The 16,275-nt window shown below is 54.1% G+C and overlaps 1 protein-coding gene across 2 annotated transcripts in view; it reads left to right on the top strand.

Moving 5' to 3' along the window:
- Positions 1-15,707, top strand: part of LOC144719530 (B-cadherin-like) — a 29,554-nt gene extending 13,847 nt beyond the window's left edge. For both annotated transcript variants that reach the window (XM_078595536.1, XM_078595538.1), the window contains exons 9-12: positions 307-443; positions 9,834-10,064; positions 11,910-12,098; positions 13,242-15,707. In XM_078595536.1, coding sequence (XP_078451662.1) covers positions 307-443; positions 9,834-10,064; positions 11,910-12,098; positions 13,242-13,306 — 622 coding nt within the window. In that variant the 3' untranslated portion in view covers positions 13,307-15,707. The remainder of the gene's footprint in view (positions 1-306; positions 444-9,833; positions 10,065-11,909; positions 12,099-13,241) is intronic.
- Positions 15,708-16,275: the final 568 nt, after the last annotated feature.

A 16,275-nucleotide genomic window follows, 5' to 3' on the forward strand; every position in this document is an offset into this window, starting at 1 on the left:
AATTAAATATGAAATTAATTTTTTCCTAAAAAGTGGAAAATTTTGGAAATGTTTTTTCACGAAAATAAATTGTCACGCACAACGAGTCTGTATGCAAAATGTCAGCTCGATTGGATCACGGGAAGTGGGTTAAAAAACGACCGAAAGATTTGCACGGTCGTAAGCGCGCAAGCAAGCAAGTGAACTTAATATAAAGGATTTAAAAATAAAAAAAAACATTCACGTGGATTTACCCTTGTAATGATGATGACGATGATAATGATGATGACGACGATAATGATGAAGATGATGACGTTCTCTCGACAGGCTGGAGGGAGACCGCGCCGGCTGGCTAAGCGTGGATGCTGCGACGGGCGAGGTGGCGACGCGCGCATCGCTGGACCGCGAGTCTCCCCACGTCGTCAACGACACCTACCTCGTCGCCATCGTCGCCGTCACGCACGGTCAGAACGGCGCCGCGAGGGAACCAACCGCTCGCGCGATGCATTTACAACCGATGACACACGGCAGTACTCTACAACGCAATGCACTACAATGCAATGTAATACAATGCAATGTGATGTGTGGATTTTGTGGAGGCTGCTCGCCTCTGTCTCCATCGTCCCCTCCGTATCATTACCCCCTGGCTGTCTGGTGGGGTCCGGACTTTCGTCCCCCATCTGCTCCCTATTCTGTACCCCCGTGAGTGCTGCGGATCGTGTGTGCATGCTCCCCCTGCGCTGAGGTTGGCCGCGGAGCGCAAGTTGCCGCCGCCGTGCGCGCGAGATAAACAGTACAGCAATGCGCAGCCGATTACGCGCTCGAGCCGCGGGGTTGGGGGTCAGGGGCTCACCACCGAGCCGCACTTACGCAAGTAACGAGCACACGCAAGCGGGGCACACGCCGACACAACGACTCAAGTTGCCGCCGCCATGCGCGCGAGATATACCGTACAACAATGCGCAGCCGATTACGCGCTCGAGCCGCGGGGTTGGGGGTCAGGGGCCCACCACCGCGCCGCACTTTACGCAGGTAACGAGCACGCGCACGATCGCACAAAGCTAACAGCTTCAATGCGCACAGCGGTTTCGCACACGCGAGCGGGGCACACGCCGACACAACGACTCGTCCCCTCCCGCACTCGCGCGTGTACGTCAACACAAGTATCGTACAAGGACGATTCTCCTCTCACACGGCTGCGTAGGCACGCAAACACACAAAAGTACTCTCCCTCCTCCTCTTCTCGCTCCCCCCGGCCGTGCGATCACAGCGCGCTCCGGCGCCGCGGCTCGCGGGTTCACCGTGTGTGGCTTGCGGGTTTTACTGAGCGCGGCGTGCACACACGCGAGCGACGCCCACGCTCGAGCGAGAGCACGTAAAACCCCCCTCTTGCGCGGCCGCGCGTTTATACAAATACACTGTGCGCTCCCCGGGCGTTAACACACACACCTCCGTACCCGCACCATCGTACAGAGACCACGGCCTTTACGCATACAACGACCACACACCCGCGAATGCAGTGCACGCTAATACCACGTGCAAAAATACCCAACAACACGGTTTTATTACTACGCTCGAGATTTTATTAGCCCTTGTTAACCAACCGAGCCACCCGTGTGTGTGTGCGGGCCAGCAAGGCGCTTCTAACCCACACTCTGGTGGCGTGCAGCCCTATTCTATGCTGCGCTCTCTGTTCAACCGCTTTCCTCTCGTCCTTACCCCGAACTAACCCTCTCCCACGGATCCTACTCTCCGCTCTGAGGTGTTGTAAGGCGCGTAATACGATACCGTCTGTAGACCCTGGTGACCTTGCGGCGCTCAGATCGTCCTGCAGACAATCTAGCGGCTCGCCCGATGACTCCTTCGTCGCTGACTCCGTGTCAAAACTCCAGAAGAAGAGAGTTCCCTACTGCCCCTGCGTTTTCTTTTAAACTATTCACATCAAAGGCTAGGCGCCCCCGTCCAGACCGCCTTGGTCTCTCGACCAATCCTGAGCCTAGGATTTCCCGCTCTTTTGCGATCCCGCCGGCCTTTGACCTTTCGACCAATCAGTCGCCCCGGGTCCTGATCCCAGCTATCTGCCCTGCTGACCCGTGTTTGTGTTTGTATGCGTTTCTAACTGCGGGGCTCTCTGAGCTCGCCGTGGTCGTGCGATCTCAAATCCGCCCACGGCGCCGCAGTGTTACTTGGCCTGGGAAGGGTCCTGTCCAATTCCCTGGCCCTGAGAAACCGTGGGGTAACCCCCCGAGGGGGCCCTCGGGTGAAAACTCAGGGTAGGTGACCCGACCACGAGGCCCTACGTGGGTGCGGGTGCGTGCTTATGTGGAGGGGGTGATGGGGGGCAGCGCGGTGGTGGAAGCCGGGCGGCTCCCTGGCTCGGCAGAGCGGCCCCGTCGCTGTGGCACCACATAGCCCCCCGGGGTGCCAGTCCCCGTCCCGGGTTGACTGGAGCACCTCGCCTGGGTTGCCCCCACGAGGTATCGCCGCGGGGTCCGCGGGATTCGCCCGGCCCTTGTGGCTGGCCTCGGGGGTGGCGGCTCCGTCTCCTGGGGCTCCGGCGGTGGTCTCCTCCTCCATTCCAACGGCTCCCCTCGGCCTCTGGCACCTGCGGGCTGGGGAACAAACTCAGAGGCGGTGGGGTTTATGGGTCGCCGTCCTCGTCGCCCCCGGCTCCGCCCGGGGCCCCTCGGAGCCCGGGGCTCCGTGGGGCCCATATACTGCGCGAGGCCCCCGGGCACGGGGGGTGGGGGGACCCCGGGGTTTCGGGGTACTTGGACGGCGGGGCTCCCCCCTTCGGGGGCTGCTCGCCACGGCTTCAGTCGGCGGATGTTGACCACCATCTCCCGGCCCCTCTCTCCTCCCTGAATCAGCACCGTCCATGGTGAGATCTGCCGTCTCACAATCCAGGGTCCTCGCCAGTAGGTGGTCAGCTTCCCCACCTGTCCGGCACCGACGCGGGGAGTGTACAGCCACACCTCGGAGCCCACAGTGTAGAAGGGGGGCTCCATACGGGGTCGGGCGCCCTGCTCTTGCCGCTGGTGCGCGGCCTCTCCGTGCGGGTAGGCTCGGCCCCTGGCCCCTCGCAGGGTCTCCAGCAAGTGCTCCACTGGGTGGCTCCCTTCCTCCCGTTGCGGCGGAGGGACACCGAACAGCAGATCTGCGGGCAGGCGAGACTCGCGACCAAACATCATTAGGAACGGGGTCTGTCCTGTAGATGTGTGAACGGCGGTGGTGTAGGCGAGCAGGGCATAGGGGAGGTGTTCGTCCCAGTCCTGTTGATTCGCGGCCGCCATGCGTTTAAGTTTCCCGGCCAGAGTCTGGTTCATCCTCTCTACCATCCCGTTCGCCTGGGGGTGATACGCCGTGGTTCGGTCCTTCTGGATCCCGAACTCTCGGCACAGCGCCTGGAATAGTTCGGCCTCGAATTCACTACCCTGGTCGGTAATGACTCGTTCGGGGATCCCGCACTTAAGTACGTAGTTTTCCACGAAGGCCCGGGCCACTACGAGGGCTGTTTTATCCGGGATAGCCACCGCCATGGGGTAGCGGGTGAAGTACTCCACCGCTACGAGAATATATTGGTTGCCCCGGTGGGATCGTGGAAAGGGCCCCTGCAGGTCGATTCCGACCAACTGATTCGTCCGACTGACTCGGAACGGCCTCAGGGGTACCTGGTACCTCGCCGGCTTTTGCCCACACTGCTGACAGGCTCGGCAGCCCTGCACCCAGGCGGCCACATCTTGCGCCAATTTAGGCCAGAGATACTGGCGACGCAGAGTCTCCCAGGTGCGCCGTTCCCCGTCATGGCCCCCGAGCGGGTGGTCGTGTACCAGTCATAGTAGTTGGGGTCGCACATGGGCGGGAACGCAGATGCACCCCGGCTGCCCAGCGTCGGCCAGTTCCCTCACCACCCCGTTTTCTACACACAACCGGGCATACAAACCGCTCCAGGGCCCTGGTAGTGCATCCTTCTTCTCTCGCAGTGCCGCCTCCACCGCCGCCAGATCCGGATCCCGCTGCTGGGTTTGTCGCAGCTGCTCGTCGTCCAAGCCCGGGAAGGCGCAGCCGACATCCTCTTGGATCCGCCCGGTTGGGGTGGGATGATCCGTCTGTCCCCGGGCTCCTTCTGCAGGGGTTCCTGCGGCGCATACCGCACTCTCTCTCGGGGGGGGGAGTTTAGTTTCCGCGCGCTCCTTGGGTTCTGCTGCCTGGCGGCAGCGTCCCCCCGTGAAACACGGGCAGGCGTCTCCCTCCCTCGTCTCAGCGCGCACCGCGGGCCGTCTTGACAAGGCGTCCGCGTTCGCGTGTGTCCGCCCCGCTCGGAACTCGATCTGCAGGTTGTACTCCTGCAGCTGCGCCAGCCATCGAGCCATCTGCCCCCGCGGTTCCTTGAATGTAAGGAGGAACTGCAGTGCATAATGATCGGTGCACACACGACATCTCCTGCCGTACAAGTACGGTCGGAACTGTTTACACGCGAAAATCACGGCATACAGTTCCTGACGGGTTACGCAATAGTTCAGCTCGGCCCCGCTCAGGGTCCGACTGGCGTACGCGATGACCCGCTCCGTCCCACCCTGCACTTGCGACAGCACCGCGCCCAACCCACTGCTGCAGGCGTCAGTGTCCAAAATAAAATCGGTGGTGAAATCTGGGAAAGCCAAGGTGGGGGTGTGGGTGAGGTGGTCTTTGAGTGTGGTGAAAGCCGTCTGACAGGCCTCCGACCACTGATAGGGGTTCTTAGGGGAGGTGAGTTGGGTGAGGGGGCGTGCAATCTCACTGAATCCCTTTACAAATTGACGGTAATAAGTGGCGAGTCCCAAGAATGACCTGATCTCCGTCAGGTTCCTCGGCCGCGGCCAATCCACTACGGCACGCACCTTCTCGGGATCGGTGCTCACCCCTGCCTCGCTGACTCGGTGTCCGAGGTACCCCACCTCGCGCTGCGCAATGTAACACTTACGCGGCTTGAGCTTGAGATGGGCTGCTCGCAGTCGCTGGAATACTTCCTGCAGCCTGGACCAGTGTTCGGACAGCGACCTACTGAACACTATTACGTCGTCCAGGTAAATCAGGCACTGTTCCCACTGTAAGCCCCGCATCACCAACTCCATCAACCGCTGGAACGTCGCGGGCGCGTTAGTGAGTCCGAACGGCAACACTCGAAACTCAAACAGGCCCATCGGGGTGGTGAATGCTGTTTTTGGCCGATCCTCCTCCGTCATCTCCACCTGCCAGTAACCGGACGCCAGATCGAGGGTGGAAAAATACCGCGCTCCTGCGAGACTGTCGAAGGTGTCGTCGATGCGGGGTATGGGGAAGGCATCGCCGAGCGTGACTGCATTTAGTTTACGGTAATCGACGCAGAACCGGGTTGACCCATCCTTTTTCGTTACTAGTACCACTGGGGCTGACCAGGGGCTCGCCGAGGGCTGAATTATGTTATCGCGTAGCATATCCGTGACTGCCTCTTTGATCTGGGTCCGTTCAGGCGCGCCCACTCGGTATGCGGGGAGTTTGATGGGTCGGGCTGCACCTGTGTCAATTTGGTGCTTGACCAGGTCGGTCCGGCCCACGTCCGAATCGTGCTCACTGAACACGTTGGCGTACTCCCGCAATAACCCGCGCAGCTGATCGGCCTCCCCCTTAGGTAAGGCTGCCCAAGGCACATGTAACGCATCCTGTAGTGGAACAATCTCGGCTCGGGGGGTCGGGCCGACCCGCCAGGCCAGATCCTGGCTGTCCTCGGGGCGGCCAGGGTCCTCCGCCCAGAGTGCGAACACCGAGTCGTTCGAGTGGCGAGCGTGCAGGGGGTGTACGGTGGCTACCGGGGTGCATCGTCGTATCATTGCCGGGGTACTGTGTGGGTTAAACACACGTATAAACAGCCGGCCCCCATCTGCGTTTACCAGTGTGGCTGACCCTACCACCCCGTATCGCGATGCCAACTCCGGGTGAGGAGTCAGCATTACCTCGCCCGATGGTCGGTGGGTTGGGTCGGTGGAGAGGGTTGCCACTGGCACCAGCATCTCGGCGAGAGGCCCGATGGTGACGGCCGACACCAGCGTAGCGGCCACGGGTGTGAAGCGTGGGCGATTCGGCTCCTGTCCTAGGAACGGAATCCGCTCCCCGCTGCCCTCCACCGTAGCGCATCGTTGCCGGGGCTGTACGTTAAGTCCCAACTTTTCCAGGAGGTCCATTCCTGCAATGCACTCGTGGCACAACACACTCGAAACGTAGAATTCCTGTGTGCACACCTGGTTTCCTAGACGGACCTCGAGGGAGACCTTCCCCAGCAACCCCATCCCGGCTCCGCTTGCCGTGTGCAGCGCGCGATCCGGGGCCTGCAGACAGCCCACGTCCACCCCGAGCATGCTGCAGTGCGCGGCGCTCATGAGAGAGGCCACGGCGCCCGTGTCCAGTAGGATCCGGGTGCGCTGCCCGTTCACCTGGCCTTCCACCAGCGACGTGGCTCCCGTTATCCCTGCCACCAGCTCCCGCAGCCAATCGCCCGAGGTCCCCGCGCCCTTGGGTGTTGTCGTTGTAACCTGTTTATGGATCACTCGCTCGCCATTATTCTCATTATCGTCTATTTGTATCGGGACCGCGTCGATTGCACCCCTAGTTGGTCCGCTCACTAGGAGGCGTTGGAGTTTAACCCCCTGCGCCTGTCTAGCTCGGGTAATTTCAGGACAGTCTCTCACTAGATGCCCTCGGCGATCGCACATATAACATGCCCGGGGAGGGGGGGCGGCTCCGTAGTGGGCCCCCTGCCCACTCCCTCTCCCTCCCCCAGTACGCAGTTGCCCCACATCGGACTCTAATTGGGACACCCTCCCGGCTAGCCCCCCTACTGTCGAGCGTAGTTCCCCCATCTCAGACTGGAGTGCCTTCATATTTTTATTTGCTTCCTCGCGTGCTTGGGTTACCTTACCGTCCATTTGGTCTACCCGGCCAGCAATATCTCCCATGCCGGTCTGTAACCCGGCTACCCACCCCGGGGTGGTCTCGCTGGGTCTCTGGGGCTCCCTTGCCCGTCCCCTTACTGCGAATGCGGGCTCTTCCTCCTCGTCGGAGAGTAGGCTCGCTACGGCGCACTCTCGTCCCAGCCCCCGGAGCTGCGCGCGTTCGCTGTGAATTCTTTCACACTTACGTGCGCGCTCGACAAGGGTGTTAAAGGGAAGACGTGGGCAGCTCATGTCTGGCTGCCACCACGCCGTGCGAGACAGGTACCGCTGGATTTTCTCGGCGGCCAGTTCCTCAATAACATCAGTTGCGTACCCCGGGCGTGCGATCTTTGTTAACTCGCGCACATCCTCGGCGTAATCACGTAGATCTTCGCCAGGTTGGCGACGGCGCGCCTCTAAGGCCGATTTTGCTTCCTCCTCGTCACGCGTGCCAAAACGCTGATCGAGTCAGCGCATCAGCTCCTCTAGCTGTGTCTGTGCGCTCGCGGGTAACGCTTCTACAAAATCGGCTGCCCGCCCATCAAGATTCATATTAAGTTGATGTACTGCCTGCGCGTCCGTCCATCCATTAATTTCCTTGGCCCCTAAGAGATTGCGGGCGAATGCCTTCCACGAAGGGGCCCCCCGGCCGGTAAATATTAGTCTTATTTTAGCGTGAGGTAACGCGGGGGTCCGTACCCCACTTCTGACACCATTTTGTGGAGGCTGCTCGCCTCTGTCTCCATCGTCCCCTCCGTATCATTACCCACTGGCTGTCTGGTGGGGTCCGGACTTTCGTCCCCCATCTGCTCCCTATCCTGTACCCCCGTGAGTGCTGCGGATCGTGTGTGCATGCTCCCCCTGCGCTGAGGTTGGCCGCGGAGCGCAAGTTGCCGCCGCCGTGCGCGCGAGATAAACAGTACAGCAATGCGCAGCCGATTACGCGCTCGAGCCGCGGGGTTGGGGGTCAGGGGCTCACCACCGCGCCGCACTTACGCAAGTAACGAGCACACGCAAGCGGGGCACACGCCGACACAACGACTGAAGTTGCCGCCGCCGTGCGCGCGAGATATACCGTACAACAATGCGCAGCCGATTACGCGCTCGAGCCGCGGGGTTGGGGGTCAGGGGCCCACCACCGCGCCGCACTTTACGCAGGTAACGAGCACGCGCACGATCGCACAAAGCTAACAGCTTCAATGCGCACAGCGGTTTCGCACACGCGAGCGGGGCACACGCCGACACAACGACTCGTCCCCTCCCGCACTCGCGCGTGTATGTCAACACAAGTATCGTACAAGGACGATTCTCCTCTCACACGGCTGCGTAGGCACGCAAACACACAAAAGTACTCTCCCTCCTCCTCTTCTCACTCCCCCCGGCCGTGCGATCACAGCGCGCTCCGGCGCCGCGGCTCGCGGGTTCACCGTGTGCGGCTTGCGGGTTTTACCGAGCGCGGCGTGCGCACACGCGAGCGACGCCCACGCTCGAGCGAGAGCACGTAAAACCCCCCTCTTGCGCGGCCGCGCGTTTATACAAATACACTGTGTGCTCCCCGGGCGTTAACACACACACCTCCGTACCCGCACCATCGTACAGAGACCACGGCCTTTACACATACAACGACCACACACCCGCGAATGCAGTGCACGCTAATACCACGTGCAAAAATACCCAACAACACGGTTTTATTACTACGCTCGAGATTTTATTAGCCCTTGTTAACCAACCGAGCCACCCGTGTGTGTGTGCGGGCCAGCAAGGCGCTTCTAACCCACACTCTGGTGGCGTGCAGCCCTATTCTATGCTGCGCTCTCTGTTCAACCGCTTTCCTCTCGTCCTTACCCCGAACTAACCCTCTCCTACGGATCCTACTCTCCGCTCTGAGGTGTTGTAAGGCGCGTAATACGATACCGTCTGTAGACCTTGGTGACCTTGCGGCGCTCAGATCGTCCTGCAGACAATCTAGCGGCTCGCCCGATGACTCCTTCATCGCTGACTCCGTGTCAAAACTCCAGAAGAAGAGAGTTCCCTACTGCCCCTGCGTTTTCTTTTAAACTATTCACATCAAAGGCTAGGCCCCCCGTCCCGACCGCCTTGGTCTCTCGACCAATCCTGAGCCTAGGATTTCCCGCTCTTTTGCGATCCCGCCGGCCTTTGACCTTTCGACCAATCAGTCGCCCCGGGTCCTGATCCCAGCTATCTGCCCTGCTGACCCGTGTTTGTGTTTGTATGCGTTTCTAACTGCGGGGCTCTCTGAGCTCGCCGTGGTCGTGCGATCTCAAATCCGCCCACGGCGCCGCAGTGTTACTTGGCCTGGGAAGGGTCCTGTCCAATTCCCTGGCCCTGAGAAACCGTGGGGTAACCTCCCGAGGGGGCCCTCGGGTGAAAACTCAGGGTAGGTGACCCGACCACGAGGCCCTACGTGGGTGCGGGTGCGTGCTTATGTGGAGGGGGTGATGGGGGGCAGTGCGGTGGTGGAAGCCGGGCGGCTCCCTGGCTCGGCAGAGCGGCCCCGTCGCTGTGGCACCACAGATGCAGTGCGCCGCAATGAAAAATACAATAGAGAAAAGGCAATCGCAAACTAATTAAGCAGACGCAGTGTTCCTCAACCTGAACTGAATATGTGTAATTTATTACACGCGGATAACCGCATGCCAACTCTAGATCTCTGCTCTGTCCACGTATGGCAACTCGCAGCTCTCTCTCCCATTTTACAAGCCCTCGTGTGAGCGGGCACTGCCTCTCCCCATACCGTAGCGATCACCGCCTCTTCCAGCGCTCCCATCAGTCGCTACACGTGCAACACAGTGCGACGCGACGCAACACGGCGAGATCTAAGGCCTTCATTCGTCGGTGGATCGGTCGTGGCTCACGATGAGTGATGCATGTGGTGGGGTGCTGCAGGTGCTTGCACGGCTTCGGTGGCGCTGCTGCTGCGGCTGGAGGATGTGAATGACCATGCCCCCCAGCCGTCTCCTCCGCTGCTGCTGCTCTGCCAGGTGCTCGCCTATGGCGATGCCACGCTGTCGGCCACGGACGCGGACGGCCCCAGCAACGGGGCGCCCTTCACCTTCCATGTCCTCCCCACTAACGCCCACAGTGGTGGCGATGGCTGGATGGTCGCTCAGCCAAATGGTAACGTTTGCACTGCCTCGCATAGTTGGCAGTGATCGTCATTTTTGTTGTCTCTTTGACACTTGTTTTTTGTTTCGGTTTTTTTTCCATGATTCTACCTGACACGGCCAGCGGGTCGTACTTTTGGAGTGCCGGGTGGCGAGATGTCAACTCCCTCGCTTAGAACTCAGGAAGCTGTGGTTTAGATCCCGACCCCAAGACCTGCTGTATATTTGGAGTTTGCATGTCTCTCTCCTTGTGATTGTGTGGATTTTTCTCTAGGTCCTCCGGGTTTCCCCTCCCACATTTGTAAACATCCGTTTAAAGTTTTTGGGTGCCATACATTTCAACATGATAAGCCACTTCGTTGAGCTATCATTTGTGGCCAGGTCGCTTCTAAAAAGTAAGCTAATAATAGCAGAGGAGCAAAACCGGAGGACCCACAGAAAAATCCACGCGACCACGGGGAGAGAGAGAACACGCAAACTCCAAATATACAGCAGGCGTCGAGGATCGCGGATTGAACCCACACGACCTCCTGCATTCCAGGCGAGGCAGTCAACATCTCACAACCCGGTGGTGCCCCACAATAAATAATCACTATGTCACACGATTTTCGTTCCTGGGTAGTAAGTGTTATTTTCTAATTGCTTATGCCTCAAAAGTATAGAAAATGGCAATTATTCCCCACAAACTTAGCTTTTGTGACCAGGACTTTACGTGAAGGAATGGCACAAATGCACACCTTTTGCCATTGAAAATAGGTAAATTTCAAAATATCACTGTCCTGGTCACAAAAGCAAAGTTTGTGGGGAATAATAGCCATACGAATAGGTTTTTCCCCATTTGTCTGGCAACAAAACTGAAACTTTTTACAAGGAATCATGTCTGCATTAACCACAATACTTGTGGTCATAATGCAAACAAAAAACATACTCTGATAATATATGCATTGTCCTCGAAACTGATTGGTCCACACTAGAGACAGCTTTCTTTTGAGCCCCGTCTCAAACGGTGTTAGACCAGAGGCATAAGCAATTAGGAAAATAACACTTACTACCCAGGAACACATTTTTTGTTTGTTACTCAGTGTTATAATAAACCCTCGTAACGGAGAGAGGCCTCTAATATTGGTTTTCCCCTTTTTTTCTGGCAACAAAACTGACACCTTTTGCAAGGAATCATGTTTACATTAACCACAATACTTGCAGTCAAATGCAAACAAAAAACAATACTCTGATAATGTATGCATTGTCCTTGAAACTGATTGGTCCACACCAGAGACAGCTTCTGGTCTAACACCGTTTGAGACAGCTTTCTGTCTCTGGTGTGGACCAATCAGTTTCAAGGACAATGCATAAAGTATCAGAGTATTGTTTTTTGTTTGTATTTGACTGCAAGTATTGTGTCATCATGGGACCTCCTTTGCCAGTACCAAAATATACTAATAGGGATTTCCCCTTTTTTCTGGCAACAAAACTGATACCTTTTGCAAGGAATCATGCTTACATTAACCACAATACTTGCAGTCAAATGCAAACAAAAAACAATACTCTGATAATTTATGCATTGTCTTTGAAACTGATTGGTCCACACCAGAGACAGCTTTCTTTAGAGCCTCGTCTCATATGGTGTTCGACCAGATGACGCCAAAAGGCGCACATTATCAGAGTATTGTTTTTTGTTTGCATTTGACTGCAAGTATTGTGGTTAATGTAAGCATGATTCCTTGCAAAAAGATGTCAGTTTTGTTGCCAGAAAAAAAGGGGAAAAACCCTATCAGTATATTTTGGTACTGGCAAAGGAGCTCCCATGATGGAGAGAGTCCTCGCTCACGTCCGCCGCCGTGTCTCGCTCGACCTGCAGGCTCCACGGCCGTGCTGGTTCCCCGCGTGCCGCGCCTCAGCCTGGGCGAGCGCTCGCTGCCCGTGTCCGTGTGCGACCGCCGCGGTCTCTGCCGCCAGACGATCGTGGGCGTCGTCGTGCGCGCGTGCAACCCCCCCGCCGCCTCCGCAATCGTCCTGCCCCTCGTGCTGGGCCTCTCAGCCGTCGTAGGCAAGTTCACCCCCCGGCTCACGCAGCAAAGCATGGGTTGCCACCTTGTCCCCGTTTTCCCAGGATCGTCATCGTTTTATTTAGGTAGCTGTCCAGGGGGAAACTGTAGGAGTAAAGTCTTTTTTTTTTACATTTTGACAGATTATAAGACTCACTCAGTTACCCCCCCCCCCATCACCAATCTGCTTTTTAAATAAAAACGTTCTAGGTGCATCTTGTAATTCAGTAGATGTGTGTGTGAAATTGGGAGAGGCCAGAATCTTTAACTTCATTTGACACCGGGCCCACGTTTTTGAGCGCGTCTTACTTTCTATAATCTTAAGAATCCTGTGTAAGCCTTGCCGGGATGATAAAGGTTCAGTTTGTTGTCAGTTAAATAATAACACACCACTCAAGACAATACATGTACAAATAGGTCTCCCTTTGGCTGGTATCCTGAGATATTCTTCCTCCCGTGGTACATCCCGGTTGTTGTGCACCTTCCAGATGCAACCCCAGCAGCACCGCATGCTTCACAACCAGCAGAATACTGTCATGTCTCACCGGGTACCCGAGTTTGATATGCTCGGATTGCACTCACACAAATAAAGAAAGTAGTGGTGATGGCGCAGCCTGGCAATTGCGTGCTCACACCACTGCTAGTCGAAGGCCCTCCCATAGAGGGAGCCTTAGAGAGCAACTTCTAAAACGCATTTGGCCTACTCTTCCACACTGGTCAGATGTCTCAGAAGAGGTGGGTTCATCCGAACTATATCCAGTCACACCTGACCTGCCATTCAACTGGTGTACCCATTTATACTGCTGGGTGGGGGGATTTAAGAAACGTGATTTTGTTTGTTTTTGTTACCGTGGCAGCTAGGGTTGCCAACTCTGACCGAAGCTATTCCAAGAGATTTTTGTTTGATTAATTTTTTTTTTCAAATATACAATAAAAAAAATCTCCCAGATTGCTTTCAAGGTCACTGGGAGATCGATGTCAGTTCCTGCAGAGACTCTCGGAATATTCGGGGAGGGTTGGAAACGCTAGACCGGCAGCCCTAATCGATACACACACACACTGGCATGTGAAGAATTGAAGAGCTCGTCACACTGAGAGCACCTGCCACCGGTGACTAAATTCGCTCTGCGGTTCTGTCCCTGCAGCCCTGGCGATCGCCCTCGTGTGCTGTGCTCGCGTCAGAGCTCGATCCAAGTCGACAACAATCTGACTTCTGCTGCAAGGACGCTCACAAATCGGCTTGGCTCGTCGCTACTGCTCGCACTGTTACTCACAATTACATCAACCAACAATGGCCACAATGCTCGGCAAATTATTGCCCCTTACTGTGAAAAGTTGGCAGGACCCTCCTGAAAAAGAGCCATGACACTGACAAGTAAGTCTGTAAGGCTTTCCTGGGGAAAAAAACTAATTTTATGTCACCAGGTAAGGCCCACCGAGCTATCTCGCTCTTTTCAGAAGCGACCTGGCCACAAATGATAGTTCAACAAAGTAGCTTACATTTACTGCAACCAAATACTCTACACAAGTGTGGTAACACTCGCCGATACGCCAGGGCTGCCGCGGTGACGGTATGTTAACTCCCTCGCCTGGTATGCAGGAGGTCGTGGGTTCGATCCTGACCCTGACACCTGTATATTTGGAGATTGCAATTTGGTCGTGTGGATTTTCCTCCGGGCCCTCCGGTTATTCCCTCCAAATTTGCCAACATGCTTTTGAAGCATTTGGCTGCGATAAGTTTCCACGTGATAAGCCACTTCGTTGAGCTATCATTTGTGGCCAGGTCGCTTCTGAAAAATATCTATATAGCTCAGTGGGCCTTACCTGGTAAAATGAAACATTGTTAAAAAAATCAATGCTCACACAGCACTCACATTAACCAATACTACCACGAACAAAACACACAAACATTAACCAATGCCAACTCATGTGATAAACATGACAGTAACAGTAACCCAAGGTTACTTCCATACACACCACTAACCACATTCATCAATAACAATGCCTGAGAATGACATATATATATAAGAGATGACGTTTTGGGTAATGGCCTTTCTTCATAGCCCATTGTGTACCACTACCAATGCAGTATCACCACGTGATTTGTACAATGAACACAACACAGTAACCAATACTAACGACCATGAACACAACTAACCCTTACCATAACGTTAACACTCGCATGACATCGTAAATTCTCGATTTACCTGTGCAATTACATTCCCCTTAACCCTAACCCTAATGCAATAACCTCAGCCAAACGAAACTGAGTTTCACACATTAACCGCTCACCATCCTTAGCCCATAAACCCAACACTATTATTGACCCTCTCACACGGTAACGTATCAGGATGCATTTTTGCACATTGTTTATAGTTTTCGGATTGTTCATCATAATTAATCATTAGCACAACAGTACAACCCATGCTCTGGTGGACATGGAAGCGATGCCTTCTGTAAGTGTTTTAGAAATAACTACATGATTGGTAAAAAGAAAAACTATTTCTCTGAGACCCGTCAATTTATCGAAATCATTTTGGGACGGGACAATGTGTTGATGGGAGTTGATCAGTTAGGGCTGGGGTTCGTGCACTGCACTATAAACCAGGCCCATCCGAGTTCAATTCCTGGTCACTGCTATCAGTGGGGGTGGTGTCTGAATCAGCCCAGGGTGGACCCCCATGATCATTCTGCATTAACCAGCGTGATGAAGTATGGTCAAACCCTGCACGAGTGACACGGCGTGTGGAAGCCTTTGTCCAGCAGTGGACTGACAAAGGACAGTACATTATATTTGTGTTAATGTGTTGATAATTTTAAATAATCCCTTATCTTAAGTAACACACTGTATTCAATGTTTGCTAATATTTTAGACTTTTAAAAAAATCTGTTAGCACGGTTGGCTAAGTACGGTGAAAAAGAAGTTCAACATACATGCATACGTTGTAACAATTGATAAGACTGACCATAGCTCGTACCATAAATCATTACAGTAGTACAATTCTGACGCAAGGAGTCGATCAGGCAATACTGTCTGAAAATCAATATAACTGTGAGGAACACACTTATGAACCATGCATGTGAAGGATTGAGTGCTCGTTATTTTTGCTAAACTGAATGAAACCAATCACTGTATAGCATTTAAGAATTTTGATTACAACGTAACAAAACCTAAAGGAATTGCATAAACCGCATTTCACGAAAAAAAAATGCATCGTCACCAATGACCATAAATGGAAGCAATATATTAGGATCATACAATACTTAAATTGTACAAGACAGTATTACCATAATAGTGTAACAGGTGCACAATTACCAAGGCAGGTAGTATGGCTAACAACTTTGCTGATGGTCCATAATAAAGACGATACATCTATCCAATTGCCATATGTGATAGATGGGGCACTTTGCACGAATGATACCATTTGAAATTAAACTCGTGTTCAGGTGCCTTATAGACTAGCATGATGACATTGAACTGGTGAACTTAATAATGGACACCACCAACTACAGTGATCTTCTCTTATCCGTGTTGATGTGGGGTTGATATTGTTGGGTCCTTATATCTGCAAAAATAAATCGTGATATTTATCCAGCTACCTACACACTGACACTGTAATGGGATTAGTTTGCTTTTTTGTTCTCAATACCATAGCATACAGACATATTTAACAACCATTATTTTCAGCCAGGTGAAAACTCATTGAAACTAAGAGTCTTCTTTTCGTAGGGGGTCTGTGCTTCACAGTACGAGAAAAGGGACAGCTCCTGGACCTGATATAAGAACTAGACGTCATTGTCAAAGAAGCGGGATAGGCACTGGAACAAATTTGTGGACTTTTAATGAAATATTTACCATTACATTAATTTGATATTTTATTTTAATTCAGATCATCCGACATGTCCACAATCAATACCAATTTTGAAATTTTAAAAAGCAGGACATCATCTCTAATACACACCTGATTATCACGGTTGGCTATGTACTGTGCAAAAGAAGTTGAACAATACGCACGACTCAATGCACGGCTTCGCGAGCTTTAAAATAGATGTTTACTGAGATCGATTGATGCAATGGTTCTCAAGGTTCCCGGATTTGCGTGCCACTGTCACCCCTCGACAAAAATGTCACGGACCACCATGCACCAGGCAGGTATTAATAAGAAATGAAAACTACTC

Source organism: Lampetra planeri, chromosome 6 (genome assembly GCF_965212315.1).
Source record: "Lampetra planeri chromosome 6, kcLamPlan1.2.h2, whole genome shotgun sequence".
Taxonomy (NCBI): Eukaryota; Metazoa; Chordata; class Hyperoartia; order Petromyzontiformes; family Petromyzontidae; genus Lampetra; species Lampetra planeri.